Source organism: Marmota flaviventris, chromosome 6 (genome assembly GCF_047511675.1).
Source record: "Marmota flaviventris isolate mMarFla1 chromosome 6, mMarFla1.hap1, whole genome shotgun sequence".
In the NCBI taxonomy this organism is placed as follows: Eukaryota; Metazoa; Chordata; class Mammalia; order Rodentia; family Sciuridae; genus Marmota; species Marmota flaviventris.
The window spans coordinates 75251531-75271705 of NC_092503.1; the positions used below are offsets into that span (position 1 = coordinate 75251531).

Sequence of the window (20175 nt, forward strand, 5' to 3'; positions counted from 1 at the left end):
TGTCTCTTCTACTCAGTTGTGAACACTCTTAAGTGAAGGGATGTGTCTTATTCATCCTTGTATCTTCTGTTTATGGCTTAGCAGTACCTGGCAAAAGAAAGTGATAGACACAATAAGACTGTCTTGGGGATGTTAGCTAAGGGAAAATGTACAAGAAGATATTAGGAGGCAGGGGTGTGGTCTGTAATGGAGGTCTCTCACCTTTTGTATAGCTATTACCAAAATGAAAGAAATGAAGAGACCATGGCACTCACCTCTAGCCATGGTCCTGAACCATTCTACACGTAAGGTGATCAGTCAGTTCACCCTGGGATACCACTCACTCACCTTGTGATACCACTCGCTCGTGCTTGTCCTTCCAGATACCAAAACCAGAGGAATAAAGATGCATATCAGGAAAATAAGAGAGCAGCAGAAATGGATGATGGGAGAGAGAAAGGAAAAGGGACTCTTATGTATAACCACTGAGAAATTATGAGGGGGCTTAAAGACTGGTTGGAGGTTTGACTTATTTGTTTTACAGTGTAAAACATCATGTTTTATACTATTAATATATACATTTTAAAATTTATAATTAAAATAAAAGTATGTTTTTATTTTATTTTACTTTTTTGGGGGGTACCAGGGATTGAATTCAGGGGCACTCTACCACTGAGCCACATCCCCAGCACTATTTTATATTTTATTTAGAGACAATGTCTCAGTTGCTTAGTGCCTCGCATTTGCTGAGGCTGGCTTTGAACTTGCAATCCTCCTGCCTCCACCTCCATTTGCTGGAATTACAGGCTTGTGCCATTGCACCTGGCCAAAAGTATATTTTTAGATAGAACAAGAAAAAGTGTACGATACGTCAAGCTCATTTCAAAACAATAGAGTACATGAAAGTGAGGGAAAAAAATTAAACACTTAAAAATGTCTAAAAAATAAAAGGTGGGTATTGATCATTTTTGTTTGTTTGTTTTTTAACTCTATTTAATAATGCAAGGAAGGCAAGTGTAAAAGAGATGTGGCTGTGTGGACCCTGACAAATATAAATTAGGTTAGGGTGGTCAGGGAAGCTGAACCTTAGGAGGGAATGGCATTTCTAAAGCAATGGAGTTTGTCAAATTACACTAAGTGCTCATTGGTACTCTTTGTCTTCATTTTCTGTATTAGAAGTTGAAAATATGCATATAGTCTTAATAATGATCTTTCACAAATGTGTATTCATGTCATTTTTACAGTGTATTAATACTTCTAATAAGCATTTTTCTCCCTCAAGTAGGTACGCCTGGCATTAAGCTTATGGCTAGTACCTGATGGACGTTAGCAGTTGTTTCAGCTTTAATATTGACTCATATCTTGATTTATTTCAAACTGGGTGACAATATATTACAGGTGATAAAATTTAAGTATGGAAGTGTCTGTGTGATTCATTTTTCTATCCAAGAAATTATTTTCTAACATATTTAAAATGTGAATATTATTGGCTTCCACATGAGCTCTGTAACACCAGCCTCACTTACCTGCATTGTTATGGGCTTACCTTAATGGGACAGGGAGGCGTAGAGTTAAGTGTTGATAAGCTATTCAAGAAAGCAGTGGCCTGTATTCTCCATGCTGCAGTTCCAGAGAAACAGTGACAGGTTACATTGCTAGTTCCTTCATTATGACTTTATTCTACAATAATGCCTGGGATCTCAGATTTTTTAACCTCATGTTTTCAGTTTTATCCAGAGATAGATTTTCAATGAGGAATAACATAAGGCTAGATGAAGAAAAGTTGAGCAGAGTAATAATATTATCTGTGTTGTAGAAGAGCAGGAATGAGTATAAATATTGCTTTATTATGACACAAAAGTTGCAATCGTGCAATCAAAATTTAACAGTGTGATGTTATGTGAGGTTTTTCAGGAACATTATTTGTATTTATGCTAATATGTAGATAATGATATTTAAAAATTTTTTTAGTTGTAGTTGAACACAATACCTTCATTTTATTTATTTATTTTTATGTGGTGCTGAGGATTGAACCCAGCACCTTGCATGTGCTAGGCAAGCACTTTATCATTGAGCCACAATTCCAACCCCAAGATTACAGTTTTATCAGTAAAATAAAATGTTTATTATTCTTCAAATTATTAAGTTTATTTACTTAATCTGTATGGCTTAGGTTTTAGAAATCCAATTAAAAACAAGCTCAATTAAATTTTTTATTTTTATTACAAAATAATAATTTAAATATCCTAGAGGATAATTTTATTACTCAAACACAAATTATAGTTATTTTTCTTTTAACCAGGAAAAAAAAGGCATTTTTGGCATTCATGAAAATCTGGATGTCACATATATGAATATTTACATAGTTGGGGAGAAAGTTAAGAACTCAATAGTGTTTTCAAGGCAGAAGTTAATGTTTTTTGTTTTTATATCATTTTATACATATTTTTGTACATGAAAATTCTTAGAGTATTCACAGGGGGCATTTCACCTTTTTTTTTTTTTTTTTTTTGGTGATTGAACTTGGGAGCACTTAACCACTGAGTCACATCCCCAGCTCTTTTTTGTATTTTATTTAGAGACAGGGTGTCACTGAGTTGCTTAGGGCCTTGCTAAGTTGCTGAGGCTGGCTTTGATCCTCCTGCCTCAGCCTCCCGAGCCGCTGGGATTATAGGCGTGCGCTACCATGCCTGACCCAAGTTCACATTCCAATTTTGATTGTCTAGAATTAGAACAGCAGAAGCCCATGGTACTTGGAAGAGGGGCTGTTAGTTTCCACTATGGAAGCTAAAAGGCCAGAGTTAATTTGTCAGGTGTCTATCCTTATGAAAGGCATCCTGGGCCTGAATCAGGTTCAACTAGATTAAATGTTTCCATCTGGATGGAAACAAGATAGCAAGGCACAAGGGCAGTCAAGGCCCCTCCTAGGTGTTCCTGCATTGGAGGTGAGCCCTGCAGCACTGTAACCTTGGTCCAGGACTTTCAGTGCAGGGGTGTGTGTATACCAGGACCACACCTGTGCCAGGATTTTAGCTATAACTCACTTCCTTTCTTGTTGGCCATTTTTTAGGCTGGCTGTCTATGCTTTTTGACGATTTTTGAAAACTAGCTAATATCCTGTCTCTGCTTACAGAGATTTGTGTTTGTTTTTGCATCTACCTGTCCTAATGAATAATAATTTTCATTGTTGTTTGCTGTTTTCAGTATGCCAGGCATCTTTGTCACAGGTGAATTCGTTGTTTACATGCCCTAGCTAACTTATTTGTTAACTGAATGTTTTTTTTGTGAATTGTTTAGGTTCTTAGATTCTCAGAAACATGACTCACTAGATATTTGAATTCCTCCAGTTTGTTATTAAAGTTGAAAGCTCCTCTTCTTGACTGCATTAAATAAGAAATCTAGTTCCTTTTGGTTTTGCCGGAGTGGAGCCAAAGGAACCTAAAATGTATCCTGTTTTGCCAGTACACACACAAAAATTAAATATAACCTTTCATTTGCAAAATATTTAGGACATAGAATCCGTTGGTTGGTTCAGGAGTGTTGCAGCTGATCATTCTGGAGAGGATTATGGATTGAGTTGTGTTTATCCAAATGATGTGGAAAGTTCTGTGTCAGGAGTTCAGTCTAACCCCAGCTACTGTGAATGTAACCTTAATTGGAAATAGGTTTATGCAGATAATGAAGATGAAATCATTAGAGTGGGCCCTCATCCAGTCTGACTGATGACCTTATAAAAAGAGGAAGTTTGGACAGAGACAGACATGAGGGAGGAGGATTTAAAGACATGGAGACAATAGGATCTATAAACCAAGGGTTCTTGGGACTTCCAGATGCTGAGGGAGAGCCATGGAACAGATTCTGTCTGAGAGCTCTCAGGAGGAACCAACACCGCCAACTTGATCTCAGACTTCTAGGCTCCAGAAATGTGAGAGAAACTATTTGTCATTTAAACCATCCAGTTGTGGTCCTTTGTTGTAGCAGCCCAGGAAAATAATACTAATAAAGGAACATTTTCCTAATTTGGGCCAATAGATATGGTTGCTTGCCAAGCCATACATCCATCAAAAGTCATACTCTCCGAAGGAGCAACTTTTTCTAATTTAACAATCTAAACTTCCTTCTGAGACACCCACCTTACTTTTTTGTGGCAAACTGCTGTGAAAGTTTTTTATCTGCTGTCAGAATGTTTGCATCACCACAAGATTCACTATTACTAATAACATTGTGGCATTAGGTGGTTGGGCCTTTGGGAGGTGGGATAAATACCCACAAAAAGGACCCTGGAGTTGGCTTGCCTCTTCTATTATGTGAGAACACTGTGAGTGAGTGCCATCTGTAAGCAGTAAATGAGCCCCTCACCAGACACCAAATCTGCCAGCACCTTGATCTTGGACTTCCCTGCCTCTAGAACTGTGAGAAATAAATTTCTGTTGTTGTTAAACTATCCATTCTATGGTATTTGTTATAGCAGTGCAAACAGATTCAGATAGCTACCAAATGTTTGTTTTTTAATTTTTATTAACTCTAAGTTGTTTTAATATGGCTGATAGAGGTGTTAACAAAGTCAGTCTACTGCATTACTGGAATTTTTGAGAAAGATTCTTAGGCATATGACCAGTTCATATAAGTTAACTAAAATCTACACCACTAGCTCAGACATTTTATTTTTAGGAAATCATGTACAGGCCTCAAAACCATTTCTTTATTAGATTCTGTAAACAAAACCAGAAAACAGTAGTCTTCCTTTAAAAATTACTTTTCTCTCTTAGAAATGGCATGCATTTTTCTTCTCATTTTTGGAGTGGAAGCGGGGAAAGAAGGGTTATCAGATGGCGAAGAGCTTATGATAAGAAAAATGATACCAGTGAAAAATTGTCAAGAGTTTTTCTTCAATCTGTTGTCTTGGGTTACAGGTATCTGAGAAGAAATAACCACCAAAGACAAAGGAGCATATTTCAATTTTATTGTTTGGAATCTACAATTACAAAGTGGTCCAAGGTCATTTCTCATACCCCACTGCACAATACATATACACATATTTAGAAAACTTACAAAAATGTTCTTTACAAAAATGTGCTCTAAGACTTATTGTAGTTTACTGGCCAAGCATAAAAAATATACCCCAAATGCACCTTTCTCTATTTTTTTTTTGTACATTCTTATTGATATTTATTGATTTATAGCTAATCTTATATGCATAGAACTAAGGGCATTATTTTACTGCAACAACCTTTATAAAAAGGTTATAAAGTTTAAAAGTACTTAATATTTGTAAACACCGAGAAACAAACATACTCCCTCTCCAAATGTCCAGCTGTCCTGTGCTCGCTATTTTTAAGGTGAAGGTTCCCATTGCTTGTTGAATTAATGATGCCATGCTAAGCAGGCTCACCTGCCCACTACCACCTTAAGGAAGTATTTGTTCTTTCATCAGTATGGGTATTTGCTGAGCATCCAGTCTGGGGCCCCCTAACTGCAGATGTTCTCATATCTGGACTTGAGAGTGACTTACAGTGATTGTTTATTTTTTGAGGCAGAGTGACTTCAAATATCTTGTGTACACAATTTTTAAAATCAGTTGTCTTCCAGAACTCTGGATTTTCCATAATGTGTGTAGTGTGACTACAGTAAGTACAGTGCTGGTATCTTGGGGAGGGACAGGTGCAGGTTTAGAATTAGTTTATTTTACAAAGTTCTCTTCTCATGACACTCATGTTAAGAAGAAAGAAGGAAAGAGCACAGAGGCAGAGCTGATGGAATCTCATAAAATTAATAACAGCCAATACTGTTTGTCAAGCACCATGCTGATCCTCTCTGGCAAATACTTATCTAACATCTAAACGCCCTTTATAAAGCTCTTTCTTTTCTGTAATCTAAGTCAGTCTTGGCATCCTGTTCTTTCCTCCCCTTTATCTCCTGTCCCTTGACTGCCTTTTGAAACCTCTGGTCTTTCCCATTACCTGCTTCACAGTTTGTTTGCTGACTCATCAAAAGTACATAGTGATGAGACAGAGAGTGCTATCCTGTGTTTACTCATTGAACTTGCTACTACAGCAGGAGGCAAAATGGGCTTGGGCTGGGGCCAGTTGAGACCAGAAGTAAAGACTTCTCATCCATGAACTTGGGGCCATTGATAGTCAGAAAGAGGAGACTATTGAGTATCAGACTGTACAGCAACTTGAAATAGCATTGGATTTTAGGGCAAAAGACGTAGGTCCGGTCTTGAATGTGTCCCTTAGCCTCCATCAAGTCAACCCTTTTCTGAACTTCTGTTTCCTCATGTGTCAAATGGGGAAAACCCCCCAAAGAAAGTAATGGGTATTAAATGAGACGATGTATTTAAAACTTCCTTATAACTATGTAAACATAAGTTGTTGGATGGATTAGAAATGGATATAAAGGAAAAAATAATTTTTATGGGTTTATGGGTTTAAAGTTCTATAGTTTAAATTTTTATTAATATTTGGATATGTAACTAAATATGGTTAGGTTTTTCCTGATAAAGCCCTATTTATTTTCTTTCTCTATCTGTTCACTAAGTTGCTGATCCTGAGTGATGATATCAGTCTCTTGTGTTCACAATGCTCTAAGCTTCAGCTTCTAGGAGCCCACAGGTAGGTCTGTGCTATCACAAAGCCAGGTCCTAAGAGGCAGGTCTGAAAATCTCTCAGAAAAAAAGTTTCACATTAATGGCAAGGAGATTTTTTTGACTATTGGTATAAAACAAGGATCACTGCCAAAAATGAAAGAAATATTAAAGAAGAACTTCCATGGCAATGACTTCCTGCAGAAAACTTGATCCGACCTTCAACTGCTGGATAAATTACTTTCATTTTTAAGATGTATTCAGAAACCACGTTGATATCTTGGTCACCTGGAAAAATACATATTTTTTTTATCTGTAGAGAAAGTAATTACCAATTTACAGAGAAAAGGGATATAAAAATATATTTCTTTAAAGCCCTTTGTAATTATAAAAGGGAAGTTAATTCCAGCAATAATATGTCGTAGAAAAGAACACTGATGATTATAAATGCAAAGGATTTGGTGTTGATGTTCCAGATGTGAAATGTGCCTGTTGGTCAATGTTGGGTAACTGGGAGAAGTAGAGCTATCTCAGATCTAAGATGTCTCAAGAGAGATCATGACATATCCTTTGAACAAAGGGCATTAGGGAACTGGGTCAAGAGCAAATAGTTGAGAAATAAAAGTGGTTTCCTTTTGCTTGCCTACTCAAAATTATTTTCACAGAATTGATGGGATGGTGGAGGTTTCATTTCCAAAAGAGGGAAGAAATAATAAAGAAATACTACTTTATAGCTATAACATACCCATGGAAACCCAAATTTATCTAGAAATGAGCACTCCCAAACATAAAGAACTCTCTGAGTGGTTCTCACCCCTGGGTCATTACATTACAATTGCTGGAAATTGTAATTTAACCTAGTTAAATTTGAATCTCTTAAGAGCTGGGTCTAGGGCATTGGTATTTAATTTAAAATGCTCCTCAAGCTATTCTAATGTGTAGAAAACCCTTAGGAGCCAGAGCTTCCTGGCCTTCTGTAATTCTTCCAACAGCCATCAGTGTGGAGCCCAGTGATGCACAGCCACCATCCTCTTTGTGTCATGTGAGGCTTTTAAGCCTGCCTTTCAATCTTCTATCAAGGAACAGATAGAAGGGGACACACCTTTTCTCCCACAAAGGCTGCCTCCTTTGGCCTGCCTCTGCTTTTACCCTCCATTTCCTACTCTCCTCAGAATAAACAACTAAAATGGCAAGCCCACCATAGTAAAGCTAAGGAGAAACCTGGGTGAACTTCCCAGAGAGGTAAAGAAGCTGTATGTGTGTCATGAGTGTGCTGCTCTCTGCCCTAGGAAAAGGAAGGGGAAATGTGTTTTATGTCAGTGGACTTCAGGAACGTGGGATGGCTCTCAACTGGATTTCCAAGAATGGGGTTGGTGTATAAAGATACTCAATGAGAAAAATATCATCTAACATCAGGTATGGGTTGTTCTTATAATTTCCTTTAATCCACTGTGCTGAAGAGAGGGACTTACCCATCCTCTCCTACTTGACCTGTTCACAGTGAAAGCTAATTAAAGAAAGAAAATTTAGATTATTTAATATGATGGTCTTCTATGTCAAATCTAAAGTTCCAGAGATGTGATTTTTCTATAAATGTAAGACTTATTTATATTTCACACTTTAAATAGTGGCTTAGAGGTAGTTAAAAGTTTTAAGCATTTCTGTTTTAAAAGTAGGTTTTCCCTGGGTTTGGATGGATATGTTTGCCTTCCTCGATGCAGTGATGCTGTTTTCCAACAAACAAAGCAAACCAAGAGGGAGTCAGCAACATAGCAAAGCACCACAAGTAGCTCCCCTTCCCAGCCCAGTTCTGTAGTTCCTGAGTACCTCTGGGATAAGGAGAGGAAGAGACAGGTCTACTTACCAGAGTCATGTTTCAATAATTCATCCTTTATCATCTGGAATCCATCTCCACCACTGGCCAAGTAGCTTGGGAGGGTCACCTTATATACCTCATCCATTTTAAGAGGCTCGTAACTGGGTACTCGACACTTAGTGCAAAGGACATCTAATTGGACCACTCTGTCCCCAGGTTTTCGGGAAAGATCATATACCACATGGATTCCTAGAAAATAAATGAATCTATATGTTTTCACGGGATCCAACCAGAGACTTCTATTAACTAAGAAGGGGATTTTGGCCTACATCTGGAATTTGGAACTAGGCTTGGTTCTCCATTAGTTCAAACTTAAGTGAAATTTCATCAAGGGAATGGAAGTGACACTGCCGCTGCCCTTTCTTGGTTAGCTTCATCCTTGATACCCTCTAGGAGACGTGAGAACCACTGGAAGGGAAAATGGCTCTAGATTAGAATGGGCAAGGTTGATTCTGCAGGGGGAAACCACAACTCTTTCCTTACCCCCAGTTTTTAAATATTGAGTAATTGTTCCAGTAACTTGTGGCTTGGAAAATCAGAAACATGAGAGGCACAGAGTATTCATAATAATTTTGAAGACTAAAACGTAATAAATAGGGATTAGGTGATTTTCACAAAAGACTGTAGCTACCCAGCACTTTGCCAAAACTATCAGACCTGCTGTTTCCTTAGCTCCCTCCTGGGAAAATGCCTGGATGTCAGGTTACCCTATAGACAGCGGGCCAGGACCCCATACTGCAGCTGCTCAATCCTGCAGCAATGTGTTCTGCAAAGGGAAGACTCGCCAAAGCAAGTCAAGTGGGGCCACTGTGACCTAAAGGCAAAAACTGGGTGCAAAATATGGTCTTGGAGTAAAATAAGATGATTAAGGATTAATTCACTGCTCTGTGAAATTCATTATTGGAGAAATCATTTCAGAAACCCTTAATGATATGACAAGCATTTATTTCTGTTCAATATTCAGTGTAATCCAAGAGAATAGTGAGACAGTTTTTCTCATTGCACTTGATACTTGAGGACTTGCCAGGTCATAGTAGGATTAGAGTCAGGTTCCAGTGCCTGTGCAGGCTTCCCCTCCCAGAAATCATCCTTATTAACACTGATTGACACTTCATTCCTATGAGCCTCCGCATGGTTCCAGGCAATTAATGACTAGAATAGAGGAGAGTATTTTTTTTAACAAAGAATATTGAATGCTTAAACAACTAAGATTTTAATAGACTTTAAGGCAGCAGACCTGCTTCATGTTTAGAGGGTCATCTCCTGTGGAGGGCCCATCTAAGATCCAATTCAGATTTGGCAAATATTGCCTATTGTTTGGGGGCTTTGATCCTAGCCTAATCTCAGTGGTCTAAGAGTCCATAACCATTGAAAAATGAGGTAAAGGTGTTGGGTGGGGAAACCCCAAACAAGCCTGGTCACAGAGGTCCTGTCTTGGTGAGCACAAAACGGAGCCAACCATCAAGAAATCCTGTATCACCTTGGATGGGTGACTTACCGCCCACCTGTAGGAACTCTCCTGTGTACTGGCCGTAGCGATACACGCTGTGCTCAAAAGCCTTCTTCAGGGTGGAGCCTTTTAATTGGACCAAGTCAAATGTACCTCCAAAGGGCAACACAGCAGCCAGGTTCTCCCAGGTAATCGTGCCTGAAGGCAATCCCAGATGAGGAAAGAAGGAAAGTAGCTTGAGAAAACTCTTTACCCTTAGACAAATTTCTCAGGGTCAGCAGAGGAGGTTAGGGGGATATGAGGCTGTTAGAGCAACAACTATGGAGGGAATGGACTGAAAAGCCTTCATTCTACCGTCCACACTGAGCAGGGGTGGAGCTCACTAACAGCTGTGGCTCAGCCTTGGATATCCTGGTTTAGGGCTGTATCTCTAGTAGGTTGTTATCCTTTGCTCAGTTTCTCTGGACAGGCAGTATGTCCCTGCCACCTGTCTCTGTTTGACAATGAAATGAGCTCTGGGTCTTACACTGATAATGATTGGATTTGACAGTATATCAAGAGTGTCATGGATATATCTGTCTTGTCAATTTGTTTTACCATATGATATAATCTTGGATATCTGTAAATATGCTAAAATACCAACTTAAACCAATTGTATATCTTTTCTAGCACAAGAGACTGGTAGTTATATCTTTCTCTTTCCAGATGCCAAGGTGGAGGCTGTCAATAATTTGCATAAATCAGCAGCAATTAGTATTTAGCTTTGCAAGTCAGAAATGTAGACCAAGCTTGGGTTCTGCTAACCCTCACTGCTGTATCTATGTGTGAATACATATGAGAATGCATGTGTGTATCTTTTGGACTCACAGCTAACCCAAACCAAGACACTGACATTTTGGTACATGGCCGACTGCACAGGTGAGCAGAGGAGTATCAGTGCAGGGACCTCAGAGGGGAAGTGGGTCAGAAAGCCAGGGATGCTGGGCCTGGAGAGCATACCATTGTTCTGTTCATCAATGGGTGACCGGATACCACCTCCATTTAAAATGCACATGGACACATGATTCCAGAACATTTCATCCGGGTGTCTAAGGTTGTTGTTAATCTGCAATAATAGCAAAAATATACATTAGTTGTTTTGAGTCTTCCTCAGGATCAGTTCCAGGAATCTGGTTAGTTCTCCTGAGAAAATAAAACTGTTCTTTCCCTGCTTCTCTGTTCCCAGAGATTCCTCAACTGTCATTAGTCAGAACTAGTTTTATGCGCTATTAGTCATAAAACAATTATTAAACTACTTATCTTCAACTAGTTTATCTATCCTCTGTTAATCAGAAGCAAAAATATGATGTTGTGACCAGTCCCATTTTAGACTCTTAGGAATGGGAAGCTCTTGGCCCCATCTCCTAAAACCCCTGTCCTTTCAGGCTGGTGGGCCTTAGCAAAATGGTCTCTCAAGGTGTAGCCCTGGTGTTGAGATGGCTCTAGTGTGGACTGGCCTGCAGTGCTGCTCCTCATAGTCTCTTTCAGGACAGGCAGGGACCTCAAGCCCGCTCGGTACAAGACTTCATGCCTATCAGAAACCAGCCTCCATGTGTATGTCCCCAGCCAGGTCCCAACCTGGCAATTTTGGAGACACAGAGAAAGTGTTCTAAAAAAGGAAAATCAGATCCATTCTGACTTTTATTTTATAAAATGTATGTTTAATTTTATAAAATATGTTTAGTTACAAGAAATAAAATGATTTTAAAAAAATACAGCCCAGAAAGTAAAAGTTCTCTTATATTTGCCCCTGCCTTTTTAACAGAGAGGTAAGCACGGCTAACAGACTGGGGTGCTTCTTTAGATTTTTCTCTAAACATGTACAAACTGGCTTCCCTCACACTAACTGCAGGATGCTGAGGAGCCAGTATGGTTCTCATCTTTAAAAGCATGAATGTTGTCATTTACCTGGCAAACCTTTATTGGGTGTGATTGTATTCTAGGCACAGGGCAGTGGGCACTACATGCTGATCCCTAACAAAGGAACAGCCTCCTGGGTGCCCCTGTAAGCCTGTGGGAGTGGTGTATCTGACCTGGGAGACCTCAGTTCAGCATGACTCCCAGGAAGCTACCAAGGCCAGTCTGCCCCCACACAAATGCTCCTCAAGGGTAATCTTGCTCCACTCTTGGTAAAGGACTTATTATTATGATAATAATTGTGCTGTCATTTGGGGAAAGAGGTTTCAGAGACACAAGGTCAGGTTCTCTGGAGCCAAGTGAACAGATCAGAGAAAACCAGTCTTGCCAAGTTAGGGCCAAACAGATGTGTTTTATCTCTCTTCAGGTTGGCTGAGTTTATCTGTGTCTTTGGCTCATCTTACAGAAAGAAAATACCCCAAATTCAGACATTCAAGAAGGATACCTTAAAATAGAGGTTTTAATTTTTGTAAAGTAATTGTCACCCAATGTGGTCCAGGCACCTTGCCACCTTATTCAGTGCAATATCAGCCAAGCTTTTGTCTTTTTTTTTTTTGTAAAAGAAAACCCCAATTCTGCAACTATCAGTTTGGCCCTAATTGCATCTTCCTTCCTCTCCCCATCGTCCTTCCCTCCCTTCTCTGCCCCTGCAGTGGACTCACCATAGCATCACAGATCAAGTTGCCCATGTTACACTCTTTAGAGCGGCATGATTGAGTAGAGCCATCCAGATAGACAATCGTTTTCCCCAGTTCTTGGGTAGAATAATTATCCAATTTTATTCTCCATTTGTTAATGTCTGCTTTGATGCTTGCATCTAGAATAATAGAAAAGAAGGATTGAAGGAGGGAGGGGGGCGAGGGAGGAAGCCTGTAGTTAAAGCAGATCTCACAATGGGGAAATTCTGGAGGAGGAATCAGATTTTATCCAGTTTACCTACTGTGAGTACACATTTCTTAACCATATGTGTGTACGTTTTGGGTTGGCCATGAAATTTCCTTAGGAACATCTATTTTGTTTCTGAGTCCCAGACCAAAAAAAAAATAAGAAATACACGACTTCATCTGATGAATAAAGAAACTGAGGACCACTGGACCTGGGCATCTTGCCCATGGCACACAGTCCCTTACTGGATGGGGTGCCAGGATTTGAGCCCTGCTCTTCACCAGTTGAAGCCCTTTGCTTTAATAATTAGCTCTTCTCTGAGCTGAGAGTAGCTTTTGCTTGTCAGAATCAAGCTTTTTAAAAGGCAGAAGAAGCCATGAAGTACAAAGTCTGATGTTGAAAGGACTTGAATAAGCAAATGGGGATTTTGGCCTTTGGGAGTTTTAAATTTCCTTATCTATAAAGGGTAAACTCAAGGAAGAAGCTAGATTTTTCTATTCTCCTGAAAACATTAAACAAAGGAAGGGTAAAATCTAGCCACCTATTTTTTTGAACTGGTGGAATATTCCCCCGAATTTCACATACCTTCAGGAATGCTGCTATTCAGAAGAATGGGATTTCCATGTGAAGTGACGACATCTCCCTTTTCATCAAACTCAACCTTCAAATAGCCTAGGTATTTGCCAAAAGCATAGGCCTGGACCACAGGAACCTTCCGCCCATCATCGGAGGTGACTATAAATGGGTACTTCCCAACAGGCACCTCTGTACAAGGTGCAGTGCCTGAAATAAAAGAGCCAAAGCTGATCAAGTTAGTCCTTGTATGCGGCTGGCTGAAGGCCAGCAGGCCCCTGGCAGATGACAGTGAGTTTTAAATTGATGATTCACCAGCTGCTGTTCCACATAGCTGTTCTTTCAGAGCCCTGCCTGGGTATTTGCCCATTTCTGAATGCCCATTTTGGCACATGAATTTTTCCATTCTCAACTCACCAGGCATTTACTAAGTTCTTCCTAAGTCTAGGGCATTGTGCTGGGTGCTCTGGGGCCCCAAAGATGGAATATTGCTAAAATGATCCTACCTTCTTTCTGGCTCTGGCTCCATTCCCCCTAGCTAGATAGATGAGCCACACCACCTCATTTTACTGCACTTCACTTTCTTTGCCTGTAAAGTGGGCGAAATAACAATTCTTATTTCAAGAATCATTGAGGGCTGTTGAGACTCAAAATATCAAAGCTTTCTAGCATGGTGCCTGGCAGGCATAGTGGGTACACAACACAGTTCTTTCCCTTAGAAAGTGATGGCAATCTCTAGAAACTCTGGGCATACAATCAAGAGCTTAGCTCATGGAAGATGAGCAGAAATGGCAAAGACCATCTTGGGTTTTGTTAAATTCTCCATCCCCTCAGATGCTGTTTAGAAGAGCCGTGTTCAGTAAGTGCTGCACTCTTTCTTTCCCAGCTAAACCCTCACATCTATCATATTTTATAGGTGTCTTGTCTCAAAGGGGACACCAAGGAGAGCTTGGAAGCTGTCAATCACCAGAGGCTTCCTACACATGGGCTTGCAGGAGGGTAAGTGTGGCCATGTAGGGAGCTTGGGGTGCCCAGTGTCTCATTGCTTGGCACATTTAAATTCTTTAACTACACCCCTCCTAAATTCACATGGTAGTTCATATCTTACCTCCACAGAAGTAATGACATAGCTGGATCTTCTTGGAAACTATAAAGATACCCTTGACCCCACTGCTGTTTCTGTTACCTTCCTTATCACACCCACAACTAGTCTTTCCTACTAGATGTTTACAGAGGGTCTAGAGAACTTCAGCATATGTTGGTTACACACATGCCCCAGTTCTGAGAATGGGCCATGTGCCAAGCACTGCGCTATATCTCATTTAGTCCTCCAACTTTCCCATGAAGCAGGTCCTATAATAAGCAGGTCACAGACGAGAAAACTGTCATAGGTGAAGAGCTCAGTGTCACACAACTGGTATGTGATAGGAAGCTGATTGAAAACCAGAGCTATCAGACACTATATCTTATGTTTTCTCCATAACCCAAAACAGCCTACCATGTGTTATTTGTATAAAGTCTGCAAGTTGATTGCCAAATGTCACTTACAAAATCACAAGCAAGCCCAGCTTTGCACCTTCGTGTCCCCAGCTCTTTTTCTTCACCTAAGACACACTGGGGTGGCAGCCCCCTTCCAGGGTAATAACCATGGGGCACATGGTTATACTCTGTCTACACAGAGCCACATCTTTGTCTTTGGAAACCTGACTCATCTTCTGGGCAGGAGTGAAACTGTCCACCAGATCCTGTTCCAGTCATCTAGCTAATAACTCCTTCAGGAACCAAACAGAGAAGTGGTGGAGCTGTGGACTGACATCTGGAGTTGGGAAAACAGGCGTATGGTAGCAAAGTGCAGTGTTTGAAGGTACCTCAAGGCATCCTGCCCTGGGAGCCTGTGATCTGCACAACTGTCCTGGTATCACATGGTAACAGACAGAGGTACCAAGGGACAGACAATTGCAAATTACCAGCACCTCACTAACAAGAAACAGCTGTTGCTAACTTCGAAGTCCTGTTATCTTGCTTCCTCTGTGAAGAAAAAATGAATCAAGAAAAGTCTTGGAACTTTACTTTTAAAAAAAGGCGCCCAACTGGAGATAGTGAGAACCTTGTTCCATTTCCTTAAAGCGGACAGGAATATGTTGGCTGTGACAGTAGCAGGTGACCTGATGTATGGTAGAGGAGAAGGGAAGATGAAAATTTTAATTGTCCTCATTCTGTTTTTCCTTTAGGTCAAAGCTGGGGTCTGCTCTGTATTTCAGGGGGTCAGGGGGTTGGTCTTTCCTTTTCTGAAGGCAGGTATTTAGAAAGGTGTAGTTCCCCAAACTTCCACAAGGTGGCGGAGAACGCCCCTTTCAAGAGGGAAAAAGTGTAGTTGTTAAAATCAGTCTGGCAGTTTCCTGGAAACCCCAAAGAATGGCAAGCCTGACTATTTTTTAGTCTTTATTTTTCTGTCTTCCATAGAAATATCTGAACTTAAACAGAATGTAAAAGTTATGAATCTGAAATTTGGTCAAGTACCTCATCAGCTCATCATGCAAACAGGAGTTAGCAAACCCAGCTCCCATCGGACTGGCAACATTCTCCAGTTACAAAAGACCCTGATGTTCCTCTTATTAAAAAAAAAATATGTTTCCTCAGTATCTTAAAAAGACCTAATCAGGAATAAGGAGGATGCTTCCTGTGTGGCTGAGGCAATAGCTGGTCTAGTTTGGCTAATCTCAGACTCCTCCATAGCAGAGCCCTGTCTGCTTCGTACATTTGACAATCTCAGAAAACTACTGGCAGAGAAAACAATCCAGGGCTTCACATTTTCCACACCATTCCATGCCATTCTGCCAAGGATTTTTACATCCAAAATACTCTGTCTACACAGAGCCACATCTTTGTCTTTGGAAACCTGACTCATCTTCTGGGCAGGAGTGAAACTGTCCACCAGATCCTGTTCCAGTCATCTAGCTAATAACTCCTTCAGGAACCAAACAGAGAAGTGGTGGAGCAGTGGACTGATATCTGGAGTTGGGAAAACAGGCGTATGGTAGCAAAGTGCAGTGTTTGAGGGAACCTCAAGGCATCCTGCCCTGGGAACCTGTGATCTGCACAACTGTCCTAGTATCATGTGGTAACAGACAGAGGTACCAAGGGGCAGACCTTTGATGTGGTTTTCAACTGCCTGAATTATAAGATGATTTAAGGAAGTCTGTGCTATTGTAGCAGAATGATTTGGGGAGACATTTTAAAACAAAATTATTTCCTCTAATTCCCTTGGAAAGATATTTTTCTTACATTGATTTTCTCCTCTCACAACCTTTCCCTAATCTATTCCCTCATCTTTAATATTCCTTACTTATGGTACTCTAAATTCTTAAAAAAAAAAAAAAAAAAAAAGCCCTCTCCTGTCTTCAGGTCAAGAGGTAACATCAAAAAAGAAAATGCAGATGCTGATTTCAGGAGGTCAAGATTCCCTTTGATGTGTTAAGGAGGCAGTGGAGACTCTCACTGAGAGGCTGAGGGGTTCTTGGGAAGAGGATGAATTCTACGAATTTCCCATCTTTTTTTTTTTTTAAAAAAATTTAAGTTGTTGATAGACCTTTATTTATTTAATGCGGTGCTGAGAATCGAACCCAGTGCCTCATACATGCCAGGCAAGTGCGCTACTGCTGAGCCCCAGCCCCAGTCCAAATTTCCAGCCTTTTGTCCACTTTTCCCCTCTCCTCAAAGTTGTCCATTCCCTTGAGCCCATGAAGATGGAGATTTGAGACAGGGAGGTCTCCTCTGTCCTCCTCCAGGCTGGCTTTGAGTCAAACCTGTTTCTCATAAGCACTCACCCCCTGGGTTGTAGGGGAGCATGACTAGTGTGAGCTGTGTGATCTGTGATGAAGCCTTCCTCCTGCACACTGTGGCTTTGACACATGTGAGAACCAACTTGATGGCTTCTGAATTGGGGCCCTCATAAAAAGGACTGGATAAAAACAATGGTAATCAACCTATTTCAAATCATTGTTTCTAAGAGCCTCAAGCTTCTCTTTCACACACCTCAGAAGGGCTCACTCCCATCACACACTGCTTTCCCATCACACACCGCTTTCATCAGTCTCCTTGCCACCATCTCCCCACTTAAGCCAGAGACTTGGCCACTCTTATCTCCTGACAGGGCTACTGCCAGAGCTTCCTCACTGGCCTCTTCTTTGCTTCTTTCTAATCCAGTCCCCACACAGTAGCCTGAGTGATCCTCCTAAAACACACATATGATCATGTACAACCTGGTTCAGATATTCCCTACTGGCCACAGGGAAAACACTGACCATAATATGAATACCATAAACTGTAAGGCCTAGACAGGGTGGCCTTTTCTTATTTCACAGCTTCTTCTAGAACATCGACTCTGCCCTTCAGCAATCTTGTCCTCTTCCTATTCCTGGACCATACCCAACTGCCCAAGAGCCTTCACACAGGAAGTAGGACTGGAGCCAGAGGCCCATGGGTGAATTAGTCACATCTTTTCCCTTCAACTTATTAATCATGGGGAAGATGGAAAAAAGTAACAATACCCAACCTTACAGGGTTATTTGGTGGATTAAAGAAGATAATGCAGCAGGAGAAGCCTGACTCAAGGTAAGTGCTCAATAAAGACTAATGATGATTACTCACCCTTGGGGTTTGTCTTTCTGATCATGGTCCTAATGTCAGTTTCTCAGGGAAACACTCACTGGTAATTCTCTTGGTCAGATTCTCCTAAGGCAGGCTCTCACAGCATTTCTTTTTTTGTCATCCCGGGGATTGAACCCATGCCAGGTAAGCGCTCTACCACTGAGCCACACCCCTAGCATCTTGTACTTCTCTCTTCACAGCTTACTTTGTAATCACATATACCACAATTTATTTAATTATTTGCATAATTATGCATTAAAAATATGGGATATTCTCTTACTGATGAACAGTTACCAATTCCCATCCACAAATGTTTCTGGGCTGGGGAGAAATTAATAGCCTAAAAGCAAGTAAATGAGAGAAGCATCATTAGGTTGCTTGGTTTAAACAAGTATACCCCCAGTTTCTTATCTTTTAAAAGGAAGAAGATTCATTTAGAAAATTCGGGTCAGATTCTCAAATTCGGGAGAACTTTTTTTTTTTTTTTAATTTAATAACAATATAGTAGTTCAGGTTTGGGATTAATGGTTAAATTTATAGGTTTTAGAGAGTTCTTTTAAATTTTTATTATAAAAAATAAAACTAGCATTACAAAACATTTGGTAAATGAAGCAAAAAATTATTCATAGGCTTATTCCCCTTAAAATTTCACAATCTTAAAAATACATGAGTAGCAAAAAGAGGGAAATTGGTGGCAGAATATATTTTAGGGAGAAATCATTCATTTAGTAAAATACTTAGAACATGTGTATTAGTCAGGCTTCTCTTACTTAGTTCCTATAACAATTCTCAGAAGTAGCTACATAGCTGTTTCCATCTTTTGAAGTATGGCCCTATGTATAAACGTGGCTGTATAACCAATGTGATCCTGCAATCTGTACATGTGGAAAAATAAGATTATGTACCCCATTTGAATCAAATGTATGATATGTCAAGATCATTGTAATGTTTTGAGCAACTAATAAAAAAAGTAAAAAAAAAAAAAAAAGAAAGAAAGCTCAAGCTCAGGGTATTTAACAAGTTCAAGGTCAGATGACTAGCAGTGAGGAGCCAAGGAGGGAACTGTCTGCAGAGGTCAAAGTCCCCAAGTTGTTTTCCTACGAAGTCAAAGGAATGCTAACTTTTGCAGAAAATCACCAGGCAGCAAAACTAAGGAAGCACCAACTCCCATCTTCTGGATATCCAGTGTCTGTCCCATGGTCCCAGGATTTCACAATGGTTGTCATCAACTTTCCTCATACCTCAGCCCTGCCAGTGGGTCTTGACTATCATTTGTTTTACAGTCAATCTTTTGAGATTTTGGCTTTGAATAGTCTCATTTCATCTGAGAAAGCAAGATTGGTGTTAATGTGCTACAAAAATCTCTAATAAGAAGCCTCTGGCTTTGCTCTGTAAAGGAAGCAAATACTGAGGCTGGGCTATGACGACTGCAGGTCTACTGAATGCCCTGAATGGGTGACCAATGGAACAAGGAAGTCCCAGTGCTTATCTCATTCAAAAAGACTGAGGGAAATCATCTTTGAAGCTTTAGCCACACCTCTGCTCTTTGCTGATACTCCAGCTTACTTAATAAACCACAGATGTCAGCAGTCCCTATCAAATGCCCAAAGGAAACAGTTCTTTGTTGGACAATATTTCCTTGTCCTGTGAATATGGTTTTCTAATAATAATATGTTTTCTAATTTTGTTGTTTGCAAGCATTGTTTATCTGCCTGTGAATTTCCACCGCTGGAGTTTCGATAATCATGCTTTTTATAACAAAAGTCTTTTGCCCTCCCCACTTATCCTAATGCAGCAGGGAAGCATCTGCTCCTTGTAGAGTCAAGAGCATGCAGCAGGTTCTTCTAGTCTGTCTTCTTTATAATTACAACGTCAACTCCTTTTGTTTAAAGAACAAAATTCTGTAGTTATCAATGTAATTTCTGCTCTTTAAATGAAAAAAATTGAGTTTCATATTCAACAAATGTGCTTCTGAATCCAGAAGTGATGAATATTAGATAATTAATTTTAAAAGCCTAACAATCAAATTTTTAAAAATTAAACTTTGAAAGGCTCTCTGTTAACATTCATTTGGCAACAATACTGGACACCTGCCTCCCGTGTGTCCATCATGGCATGATTAAAAATATAATGATTCTACTGTCATGTATAACTAATTATAACAAATAAAAATAAATTTAAAAAATTTTTCCTGTGGAATACCAAAAAAAAAAAAAAAAG

General features: G+C 40.0%; 1 protein-coding gene across 2 annotated transcripts in view; it reads right to left on the minus strand.

Annotated features, from left to right (window-relative positions):
• Nucleotides 1-4925: 4925 nt before the first annotated feature.
• The window catches only part of Nt5e (5'-nucleotidase ecto), a 45382-nt gene continuing 30132 nt past the window's right edge, over nucleotides 4926-20175 (minus strand). The window contains exons 4-9 of one of the 2 annotated variants that reach the window (XM_027928280.3): nucleotides 13318-13515; nucleotides 12510-12664; nucleotides 10891-10996; nucleotides 9940-10089; nucleotides 8430-8630; nucleotides 4926-6853 (exon numbers count right to left, since the gene is read on the minus strand). In XM_027928280.3, the coding sequence (XP_027784081.1) occupies nucleotides 6690-6853; nucleotides 8430-8630; nucleotides 9940-10089; nucleotides 10891-10996; nucleotides 12510-12664; nucleotides 13318-13515 (974 nt within the window). In that variant the 3' untranslated portion in view covers nucleotides 4926-6689. The other variant, XM_071613227.1, reaches the window with a different exon arrangement.